Source organism: Scomber japonicus, chromosome 13, assembly GCF_027409825.1.
Source record: "Scomber japonicus isolate fScoJap1 chromosome 13, fScoJap1.pri, whole genome shotgun sequence".
Classification (NCBI taxonomy): domain Eukaryota; kingdom Metazoa; phylum Chordata; class Actinopteri; order Scombriformes; family Scombridae; genus Scomber; species Scomber japonicus.
The window spans coordinates 3,110,142-3,122,969 of NC_070590.1; the positions used below are offsets into that span (position 1 = coordinate 3,110,142).

The window sequence follows — 12,828 nt, forward strand, 5'->3', positions numbered from 1 at the left end:
TACTTTTACTGTAATACTGCATCATAATACTGCAGTACTTTTACTGTAATACTGCATCATAATACTGCAGTACTTTTACTGTAATACTGCATCATAATACTGCAGTACTTTTACTGTAATACTATAAATAATACATATATATATGTGTGTGTGTATATATATATAAATAAATAAATGTTTAATATATTAGTCAAAGGAACCAAACCACTTCTTTAACTACATATTATTTCTATACTTTTACTTATTATGTATTTCCATGCAGTACTTTTCCTTGTAATGTAGTATTTCTCCGCAGTTTTATTGGTGCTTGAACTTAAATGAAGGATCAGATTACGTCTTCCTCCACTGCTATTTAACAATGGCTGCATGTGAATATGGCAGCTACACAGAAACAGCTTATTTTTAGACCTAGTGTTTGGATGCTGTCATTACAGGCAGATGTGAGTCTCTGCACTGTATTTTTAACCCAAACTGTGCATACTTTAATCTCAGATCCCGCCCCTCAACTCTCACAGAACCAGAATAATAATATTAACATGATCCTGCAGTAGATGTTTCACTGCTGCTGTGTTTTCTCTGCAGCTGGAATGACTGATAGATATCCAGCCTTGTGTGTTTCCTCCAGGCTTTTTGCTTTGAGTTCTTTCTTTTTCTTTTTTTCTTTTTTTTACGACCACTGGAGACCATCGCCATGCGTTTCACTCCGCGCATGCGCACAACACACATACACACATACACACACTCAGTCACTCACATACAGCTCTGGGATCAGCTCAACTCAACTATTTTTTTATTTTTTTTTAGGGGGAGCTGATTTCTCAATGTTAAAAAAATAATAATGATAAAGACACGTCTCGTGCCTCTCCTGTGGACGTTATCGGGCACATTTTTTGTGGCGTGATTTTACTCGCGGGTGGATTTTGGAGGAAATCGTCGATGTTGATCCTTTAAAAAAAAAAAAAAAAAAAGGAAAAGAAAAAAAAAAGGAAATCGCTTTTTTTTATATATATATATTTTTTCGTCATTATTAACATTAAGTTGCGTTCAGTGGCAAACTTTGGCCACACCTAGATCCTGTCCCATTTCCACAAAAAAAAAAAAACAGGCTTTTTTTTTTTTTTTTTTTTTTTTCCCTCTCCTCTCTTTCTGGTGCGTTTGTTTGTGTGACGGCGAGTCCCGGCGGTGTAACCGGAGAGAGGGGCCTCACAGAGGGAATGCAGGACTGCAATGGAGCACAATGCAATACAGGTAAAAAAAAAATTATATATATATATAAAATATAAATATATACGTAATATATTGGTGATTTTAATGTCGGCTCGTGCCTCTCTAACGCGCCGCCTGCTCGTCTGAACCTGTTGATGTGAACATTCAACCGTGTATCGGTGTTTTTTATATTGTTGCCTTCAATTCCGCGTTTTGTATGATTTTATTTTTTATTTTTTTTGAAGGGGGGGGGGGGTGTCGTATTGTTTTTTTAAAGCCACACACACACATATAGACACACAGATACACACATACAACCACACACACATATATATATATTTATATCTATATATGAGTCAAACCCTTGAGGCAACCAACACAGAGTTTGCTCTCGACTTTTGCAATTACAACTTTATTCAACCGAGCTTCAACTTTTTTTTTCTTCCTTTTCCTCCTCTCCTCTCTTCTCTTCTTCTCTTTCTTTCTTTCTTTCTTTCTTTCTCGTTATGTATGTGTGTGTGTGGAAAATAAAACCAGCTGATATTTTAGTGTTATTTTTTAATGGGAATGATCGACTGAGCCGCCGTGCTGTCGCCTCGCTGCTGCTGTGATATCTACCAAAAAAAAAAAAAAAAAAAAAAAAAAAGCCTCCATAGATCAGATATTATATCACAGCTTAATATTTCTCTTATTTTCTCGCCTCGTTTTTTCGCTGTGTGTGTGAGAGTGTGTGTGTTAATGATTAATTTCTTTGTGTGTGTGTGTTTTAGTATATGTGTGTGTCGTGTGTGTCGACTATAGTCTTTTTTTTCTTCTTCTTCTTCTCTTCTCCTTTAACTCGGTGTTGCTTTTACCATTTTAGCATTTTACCATTTACCAACCCCCACACACCCAACTAACCCCTCAACTATCACACTCAACTTATATTTAAACCATTTTTTTAAACCTGTTTTAGCTCTCAAGAAACTTTTAAAAAACCAAACCACCACCACCACCTTTTTTTTTTTTTTTTTTTTATTATTTAATTTTCTCTCTCTCTCTCTCTCTTTCTCTCTCTCTCTCTCTTTACGAAAAAAAACTAGTAGCTTAGCAGAAACCGAGTCGTCGCATCGACATATCTCCATTTTTTTTTAATTTCCTTCCTTTTGTTTCTTCTTCTACTCTCAACAACCCCCCCCTCCCCATTTCAAGCTTTTTACATTTAACACATTTAAACATTAACTCGATGCATTAATGTCGCTTTTAATAGGAAGCATATTGATATTATTATCAACCCTTCCTCCTCCTCCTCCTCCTCTTTTCTCCTCCTCCTCTCCACCCCCCCCCCCCCCCCCCCCCCGACATTTTGTCTCCGGCGTAATTACCACAGTTTAAGGAGGAATGTTAATATTGTGTGTGATTATATTTTAAGTCTTTAATGTGCTAGTTTTTATGCTTTTTTATTAATATGTACATTCAGCAGGATATAATGGGAGGGGTTGACGTGCAGGAAACATCTGTACTGCTGTAGTCAAAAGCTCCATTTTTATGAATATATATGTTAAATAAAAAGCCTTAAAAGTCATTATATAGATAGATATGTTATATATATGTGCTGTGTGGGTGTTTAATATCCCACTGCTGCTGCTTGTGTGTGTGTGTGTGTGTGTGTGTGTGTATTTATATATATATTTTATTTTTTTGGTAATATATCTAGTTTAATTATTAATTTCTTGCTGCATTGAAAGCTTTTTTTTTTCTTCCTCTGTTGGTGAACTTGTGAGCTTTTTCATGAATAACAGGATATACTCAAGGTCAATACAGTACTGTGTGTGTGTGTGTGTGTGTGTGTAGTAGTGTGTGTGTGTGTGTGTGATTTATTTGAATATATTTATTTATTGTTTCAAAGCAAGAGGAGACACATTTCATTATTAATATTCTCGTCGGAGGTTTTTTAGCTATAACCCTCCCCTTCTCCTTCCTTCTCTCCTTCTCTTTCTTCCTTTCTTCTTAGTACTGAAAACTGTGTGTGTGTGTGTGTGTGTGTGTGTGTAAGAAAGAAAGAAAGAAAGAAAAAAAGAGAAAAAATTATATCTGACTGCATTATTCCCAGAAATATCACGAGAACTGACGTAGGCAGGGTGCAGATTAAGGGTTTCCATCTTAAACTCCTGTGTGTGTGTGTGTGTGTGTGTGTGTGTGTGTGTGTGTGTGTGTGTGTGTGTGTGTGTGTGTGTTTCAGACACACAGGGCAGCTCTCTCATTGCTGCTCAGATTATATTATGTGGCTTGTATTTTCCTTCCTGCTCAGCTCTGCTTCGTTCTCACCACTAGGCTGGAGCACTGCTTTAAATGCCCCCCCTCCCCCCCTCCCTCTCTTACCCCCCCTCCCCCTCTCTTATCCCCCCCCCCCCCCCCCCCCCAACCACCACAACACTCCCACGAGGGCTAAAAAAGTAGTTTAAAGAAACAAAAGTCTTCCTATAAGACTCCTATAGTAGATAATAGCATGTTTCTGATCCACTATACAGGCCTGATAGTTTATTGTCTATAATTAAACTAAATATATGTTTAATATTCATTCTGAGGGGATAAAACTTGAATATTTTCATGCTTGTATAGCTTTTATATATCTGGAGTTCATAGATTAGGAGATGAAAAGACAATAAATCATTGTTTTTAGAGCTAAAATGCACCAAAATCTGCTTTAATATTGTCAAATTGTTCCTTTTTTCTCTATATAACTGTAAATAAGTAGGATTTAAATGATTAATAGGTTCATAAATCAACAGAAAAGTAACTAAAAAGTAGTTTTTTAATCAAAATGATCCACTATACAGGCCTGATAGTAGTGTTTATTGTGTTGTTTCACTATAATTAAAGTAAATATGTGTTTAATATTAATTTTGACTCATAGATTAGTAGATAAAAAGACAATAAATCATTATTTTTAGAGCTAAAATGCTCCAAAATCTGCTTTAATATTGTCAAAATGTTCCTTTTTCCTGTTTATAGCTGTAAATAACTTGATTAATATGTTCATAAATCAACAGAAAAACATGAATATTTCATGCTTGTATAGCTTTTGAATATCTGGAGCTCATATATTAGGAGATAAAAAGACAATAATTCTAGTTTTTTGAAGCAAAAGTCGCCCAAATCAGCTTTAATATTGTCAAAATGTTCATTTTTTCTCTATATAACTGTAAATAAGTAGGATTTAAATGATTAATAGGTTAATAAATCAACATAATATTCATTCTGAGGGGTTAAAACTTGAATATTTCATGCTTATATAGCTTTTTATATATCTGGAGCTCATAGATTAGTAGGTAGAAATACAATAAATCTTGTTATTTGCACCAAAATCTGCTTTAATATTGTCAAAATGTTCCTTTTTCAGTTTGTTCCTCATAAAAAGAATCTAAACTAAATGTTAATATTCAACATTTTTACAGCTGTTAAATATCAAATATGATCCGATCAGTACGTAAAGGATTAATAGATTAGTAGATTAAATTATAAATAAAGTAAATCTGCAGTGTTTCCTGTTTCTAGCTATAAATAACTGAGGTTGAAATGATTAACAGATGAATTAATTATTAAATAAATCACTTTTTAATCAGAATAAAACACTTTACAGGCTTGATTATAGTAAAAATGCTCCAGTATCAGTTTCCAGATGTTGAGATATTAGTTTACTTCCTGTTTACCTTTTAAATAACCCGAGTTTAAAGGTTCATTTCACTCTTTTTTCCCTTGTTTTGTTGATTATAGTTATAAATAACTCGGGTTTTAATGATTAATAGATGAATAAATCAACAGAAACATGATAAATAAATCATTTTTAATCAGAATAAAACACTTTCCAGGCTTCCAGATGCTCAAATATGAACATAAATCCTTCTTTTTCCTCCTTTATAAGCTTTATTATATTAATTAATTACCAATAAAGTACATTAGCAACACTTCTGATCAGCAATTTTTAAGCAAAAGTGCCCAAAAAAAGTTATTATGTGAGTTAAATAATGAATATATCTGACTTTAATATGTTTAGAGCTCATTTAATGAATCTAATAGGTGATTAATCAGCTATATATTAATAGTTTTATGAGCAGAAGTGACAGCAGTTAATGTTAAATGTTAATTTTTCTAGTTTTTTCAGTCGTCTGAGGTTCTAACTTCAATATTTTGGGTATTTTTCATATAAAAAAAGCAGATTTTTAAAATAATGTAATGAACTAAATGATTAGTGGAGGAAATAATCAACAAATGAATCAATAATTAAAGTAATTGTGAGTCATATGATGATAAATGAAGTTTCTAATTACAGTTTTTACTTAGTTAATAATAATAAATCAATATTTAGGTCAAATTTACCCCAAAAGTTCAGCTTCAAACTTCTTATTTGTGGATTAAATGTGTTTTCACTTCATTTTTTTCTTTAATTTCACATATAAATATAAATAACTGATTACTATATAGGACATTAACCTATAAACAGTCCATTTTAATCATTTAATCTTTTTTTAAAGCAAAAATACTAAAAAAAAAATCAGTTTTCTTCTTGTTAAATGTGATATAAACCGTTTTTTAAGTAACTAAAAGTCATTTAAGTCATTTTTTTGAACTAATATTATGATTTTGGTGTTTTTTCTTTAAGTTTCTGTGATAATAAATTGACTCATTTTTGTTTTTTTTGACATTATACAAACTAAAACAGCAGTTATGGAAGTTAAAACTAGATTAATTGTAACTTTATGGTATAATATTTATTAAATATTATTATAATATCATCTGTAATGAAGCTCAACTCTGATTTTTATATATAATATTTGTGTTTATTGTCTCCAGAGCTCAACATTAACTTTATTTTAGGTTATTTAATCCAATAAAAAGCCTAATTAAATCTCTATAATGTCATTTTTATCCATTTAACTTCATATTATCTTAATTAAACTTCATTTTCTCTCCTATAATAACTCATCTGTCTAATTATCTATAATATATCTTAAATATATCTATAACAGGTAATACTGTGAGTCTTTATTTACTTGTTTCTGTCTCATTTATTTACTAATATCACTATAATATTAAATTAAGTGCTCATTAATATCCTTTAATCATGCTTTTATTTTCTCTCCTGTATCAATAAATGCATTTAAAAATAATCCCATAATATTCCTGCAGATGTTTACAGACTTTATCTGACAGAATATACTTTAAATATATATATATAATATTACTATAATGTGTCTAATAGTGTGTTTGTGGAGCTAAATAAGGATTTTTAAAAAACTCTTATTTTGAAATAATACTCATTTAATGGCTTTTAACTTCAGTTATCCTTAAATATAGCTATATAATTATACATAATGAGCTTTATTTCTTTCTTTTATCCTTCCTTTTCTTGTTTAATGTGCCTAAAATATTAAGTTAAGATTTATACAAAACTTTTATTTTGAAATTATACTCATTTAATCGCTATTGTTGTTCTTTTAACTTCAATTATCTTTAAATATATCTATAAAATTATACATAATGAGCTTTATTTCTTTCTTTTATCCTTCCTTTTCTTGTTTAATGTGCCTAAAATATTAAGTTAAGATTTATACAAAACTTTTATTTTGAAATTATACTAATTTAATCGCTATTGTTGTTCTTTTTAACTTCAATTATCTTTTTAAATATCGCTATAAAATTGTACATAATGAGCTTTATTTCTTTCTTTTATCCTTCCTTTACTTGCTTAAAGTCTAATATAAAGCTGTTTAATGTGCTTAGAATATAAAATTAGGATTTTTAAAAAACTTTTATTTTGAAATAATACTCATTTAATTGCTATTTTTGTTCTTTTAACTTCAATTATCTTTACATATAGCTATAAAATTGTACATAATGAGCTTTATTTCTTTTCTTTTCTTGCTTAAAGTCTAATATAAAACTGTGTATTGTGCTTAAAATATTAAATTAGTATTTTTACGTCACTTTATTTAATTATTTTCTGCTTATTTTCTATTTTATAAACTTAAAAATAAACTTTTCCTCCTTTTTTTAGGCGTCTAACCCCTAATATAGTCTTACTTAATTATATATTCCTCCTATTACTATTATTATTATTATTATATGAATTAGTGATGATTAAAACATCTGTAACATCTGTTCAACTCATCTTACGCTACATTTTCCCTCCTCGTCTTCATCGTCTTCGTTTGTAATACTCCTATAAATATATTTATAGGAGCTATTCATATTCTCTTTTTGTGACTGAATATTTAATTTGCAGTGTTATAAATGTTTCCATGCTGAATATATCCCTAAAAATATACTTTTAAAAGCACCTCTGCTCCTTTTAAAGTGAATTTCTAATAATTATTTAGCCTTAAAGTTTCATTTTAATCTCCTTAAAGGAACTTAAAGTATGTTTTAACCTTCCTGTCGTCCTCCCGGGTCAAATTGACCCCGTCCGTTTTGACTGTTCCTTCCTCCTTTCTTCCTTCCTTCTTTCCTTCCGTCATCCCCTCTTCTTCCTTCCTCCCTCCCTCCTTCTTTCCTTCCCTCTATCCTTTCCTTCCTCCCTTCCTTCTTTCTTCTGTCCTTCCTTCCTCTTTTCCTTTCTCCCTTTCTCCCTCCCTCCCTCCTTCCTTTCCTCCCTCCCTCCTCTCTTCCTTCTTGCCTCTGTCCTTCCTCCTTCCTCCTTTCCTTTCTTCCTTCCTTCTCTCCTTCCTTCACTCCTTATTTCCTACCCTCCTTCCTCCCTTCCTTCTTTCCTCCCCCTTCCTTCTTTCAGCTGTCCTTCTTTCCTCCCTCCCTCCTACCTCCTTATTTCCTCTGTCCTTCCTTTCCCTTTCCTTCCTCCCTTCCTTCCTTGCTTCCTTCCTTCCTTCCTCCCTCCCTCCTTTCCCTTTCCTTCCTCCCTTCCTCCCTTCACTCGAGGACAACAGGAGGGTTAATCTCCTTAAAATCTTTACAATATAAGCTTTATAATAGTGTGTGTGTGTGTGTGTGTGTGTGCGTGTGTGTGTGTGTGTGTGTGTGTGTGTGTGTGTGTGTGTGTGTGTGTGTGTGTGTGTGTGTGTGTGTGTGTGTGTGTGTGTGTGTGTGTGTGTGTTGCCCTACAGTTACCTTTTTCTACTTCTTCTCAGCAAAGTGTCCTCAGGGAGAGAAAAAGAGTCTGCGTATTATTATATTATTATTTTTAATCTCCTGTGGTTTCCTTTTTTTAATTTCGGGGCAGGAAGTAGAGAGCTTCTTTTTTTTATGACATTGAAACAATGACATCGTCGCTCCTGCTGCATCATCGCTAGGCAACCCTCCTCTAACATGAATATCACCTTCATATAGACCAGAGGGGTCAAACTCATCTTCATTCAAGGGCCACATACAGACCGATCTGATCTTATGTGGGCCGGATCATTAAAAAGAGGAAGGAAGGAAAGAAGGATAGAAGGATAGACGGAAGGAAGAAAGGAAGGAAGGAAGGAAGGAAGGAAAGAAGATAGACGGAAGGAAGGAAGGATAGACGAACGGAAGGAAGGAAGGAAGGAAGGAAGGAAGGAAGGAAGGAAGGAAGGATAGATGAACGGAAGGAAAGAAGGAAGGATAGACGGAAAGAAGGAAGGATAGATGAATGGAAGGAAGGATAGGAAGGAAGGATAGACGAACGGAAGGAAGGAAGGAAGGAAGGATAGACGAACGGAAGGAAGGAAGGATAGATGAACGGAAGGAAGGAAGGAAGCATAGATGAACGGAAGGAAGGCAGGATAGACGGAAGGAAGGAAGGATAGACGAACGGAAGGAAGGAACGAGGGAAGGATAGATGAACGGAAGGAAGGAACGGAGGAAGGAAGGATAGACGAACGAAGGAAGGAACGGAGGAAGGAAGGATAGACGAACGGAAAGAAGGAACGGAGGAAGGAAGGAAGGAAGCAAGGATAAACGAACGGAAGGAAGGAAGGAAGGAAGACTGGAAAGAAAGATGGAAGAAAGGAAGGACGAAAGAAAGAAAAAGGAGACAGGAAGGAGAAGGGGAAGGAAGTAAGGATAGAAGGAAGAAAGGAAGGACGAAAAAGAAAAAGGAGACAGGAAGGAAAAGGGGAAGGAAGGAAGTAAGGATAGAAGGAAGGAAGGAAGGAAATATGAAAGGAAGGACGAAAGAAAGAAAAAGGAGACAGGAAGGAAAAGGGGAAGGAAGGAAGGAAGTGAAGATGGAAGGAAGGAAGGAAGGAAGGAAAGAAAGTGGCCGGATTGGACCCCTCTGTAGGCCGGTTCTGGCCCACGGGCCGCATGTTTGACACCCTGATATAGAGACTTTTACAGTTTATACGAGACATTATATCACTGCATTGAGTTCATAATTATTGGTGGTGGTGGTGGTGTGTGTGTGTGTGTGTGTGTGTGTGTGTAGTTTTCTGTGTGTGTGTGTAGTTTTCTGTGTGTGTGTGTGTGTGTGTAGTTTTCTGTGTGTGTGTGTGTGTGTGTGTGTGTGTGTGTGTGTGTGTGTGTGTGTGCTGTGACATTGATTCAGTATATTTTCTAAAATTTGATCCTAGGCCTGCTGCAGCTGGTCTGCAGAGCTACAGGGAGTGGGGGAGGGGGGAGGGGGAAGGGGGGTAAATGGGAGGGGAGGGGGGGGGGTTATGGGTATGTATATAGGGTTGGAGGTGTGTGTGTGTGTGTGTGTGTGTGTGGTGCGGGTGGGGGGTTGTGGATGATCAACACAGGAGTGAGAATTTGAGAATATTCTGCATTTAGGCAGCGGGAGGAGGGAGGAGTGAGGGAGGGGGGGGAGGGAGGAGGGGAGGGAGGGGGGGGGTGGGGTGGTGAAGGGCGACATCATAGCAGCAGCAGCAGCAGCAGCTTACAGGACGAACAGGAACGACTGGTTGCTGGTTTAGAGGAGCTGCAGACAGTTTGTGGTGCAGGAAAAAAAGAGGGGGGGGGCAGGGGGAGTAGAGGGAGGGGGGAGGAGGGGGAGTAGAGGGTGGGGGGGGAGGAAATACATAATCTGCATTTATTTGGTGAATCTTTATGTCACATCTTTCATGAGTTAAATGGATAGCAGCTGCAGAGACAGCCACACCCAGCCAGCCTATATACACACACACACACACACACACACACACACACACACACACACACACACACACTACCACTGTTATTATTATATCATGTGGATAATATGCAGCGGCTGCATTGCCCCCTTTTTATATTATAACTGCAGTTTTAATTCAATTTAATATGAAAGCAGTGTGAGGCAGTATAGACGGCTGGTTAGAGGTTTAGTCCAGAGTCCCTTTAGAGCCTTATACTGTATATAAAGGCTTTAAAATGACTTAAATACAGTTAAAATGTCTTTAATTGGAGGAGTTAAGGTGTTAAATTGGATCTGAGGATAATTATATGTGTTCAGTTGATGTTATTTATCATTATTATTATCATTATTTTCAACCAAATTAACTTAAAGTAAAAATGAATCAGAATTATAATTAAACTTATCATTATCACTTCACAATGAGCTCTGTTTAACCCACTGCAACAGTATAATCCTGCTTTTGCATCATTATATGTCTCATAATATATAATATATGAGTATAACAGTCATATCTTAACACAGAGAAAACAAAGAAAAGTATATATTAAACTTGAATTGAGAAAAAAGATCAAGTATACCTTAAATTCTGCTTATATAGCTAAACAAAAGAGGCACATATCAGACAACATATTCGCCGATATTTCAATTTAATCAAACAGCTGAGCGACTTTAATCATCTTATTTACTTTCTTAAATAATTGATTCATAATTTAGTTTAAAATCATCAACCTGAAGCCTAAAAATAAGTTTAACAGAGTTTTATACCACAGAGAAATAAAGGCCTCTCTCTCTCTAATATACGCCTGCCTCTAATAAAGGCCTGCTACCCTCTTCTATTAGAGAGAATACGGTAATTCTGTTTATATAGTTAAAATGTAAACTGGACTTAAGAGAAGTGTTTTATATACTTTTGATGACTTTATGAAGTTAATTTATAAAGTTAATCTACCTTCATAGTGTTCTTGATAAGCCTACCTCTAATAAAAGACATGCAGTTACCGTATTTCCTCTAATAGTGGCATCTGCAGTTGAAGCCACTATTAGAGGAAATACGGTAATTCTGTTAAATGTAGTTAATATGTAGACTGGATTTAAGAGAAGTGTTTTTACTGATGTTTTATTTAAAGGCCTGATACCCTCCGTAGTTTAAGCCACTATGAGAAGAAATACGGTAATTCTGCTTAAATTGTTAATATGTAGTGACTGTAAATATTTTATTTAATTTAGATGACTTAGTTAATATATGTGAAGTTAATTCATAAAGTTAATCTACCTTCATAGTGTTCTTGATAAGCCTACCTCCAAAAAAGGTCATACAGTTACCGTATTTCCTCTAATAGTTGCCCCTGCAGTTGAAGCCACTATTATAGGAAATACGGTAATTCTGTTAAATGTAGTTAATATGTAGACTGGACTTAAGAGAAGTGTTTTATTAATTCTTATTGATTTAATTCATGTGAAGTTACTTAAAGGCCAGATACCCCTTTGTAATTGAAGCCACTATAGAGGAAATACGGTAATTCTGTAATCTAATTAATATGTAGACTGGGCTTCAGAGAAGTATTTTATTTACATTTGATGACTTAGTTAAGGTAATTTATAAAGTTAATCTACCTTCATATTGTTCTTGATAAGCCTACCTCTAATAAAAGACATGCAGTTACCGTATTTCCTCTAATAGTGGCATCTGCAGTTGAAGCCACTATTAGAGGAAATACGGTAATACAGTTAAATGTAGTTAATATGTGGACTGGACTTCAGAGAAGTATTTTATTTACATTTAATGACTTAGTTAACTTAATTTACAAAGTTAATCTACCATCATAGTGTTCTTGATTGATTTAAGCCTACCTCTAATAAAAGCCATGCAGTTACCGTATTTCCTCTAATAGTGGCCTCTGCAGTTGAAGCCACTATTAGAGGAAATACAGTAATTCTGTTAAATGTAGTTAATATGTAGACTGGGCTTAAGAGAAGTGTTTTATTGATTCTTGTTGATTTAATTTATGTGAAGTTACTTAAAGGCCTGATACCTCTTTGTAATTGAAGCCACTATTAGAGGAAATACGGTAATTCTGCTTAAATTGTTAATATGTAGACTGGACTTAAGATAAGTGTTTCGTTGCATTTGATGACTACTGTCATAGTGTTCTTGATAAGCCTACCTCCAAAAAAGGTCATACAGTTACCGTATTTCCTCTAATAGTGGCCCCTGCAGTTGAAGCCACTATTAGAGGAAATACGGTAATTCTGTTAAATGTAGTTAATATGTAGACTGAACTTCAGAGAAGTATTTTAATGTATTTTTTGATGATATAGTTAACATATAAAGTGAATCTAGTGTTCTTTATAATCTAAATGACATTTTGTGTTTTTATAAAAAGAAAAACTCTCCCCATAAAATGTTTTCCCTGTTTTCAATCAACTCAAGGCCAAAAAAACATTGTCGCTGTTTTGAAATGAAATCAACAAAGCACAAACCCAGAAAACGTGGAACAGATTACACAGTTTAAAAAACACAATATCAAGATCACTATAACACAAAAAAC

General features: G+C 34.4%; 1 protein-coding gene across 1 annotated transcript in view; it reads left to right on the top strand.

Moving 5' to 3' along the window:
• The first annotated feature begins 1,206 nt into the window (after nt 1-1,206).
• zgc:77151 (uncharacterized protein LOC337153 homolog) overlaps nt 1,207-12,828 on the top strand; it is a 41,140-nt gene continuing 29,518 nt past the window's right edge. Inside the window, exon 1 of the mRNA XM_053332148.1 lies at nt 1,207-1,248. Coding sequence (XP_053188123.1) covers nt 1,228-1,248 — 21 coding nt within the window. The 5' untranslated portion in view covers nt 1,207-1,227. The remainder of the gene's footprint in view (nt 1,249-12,828) is intronic.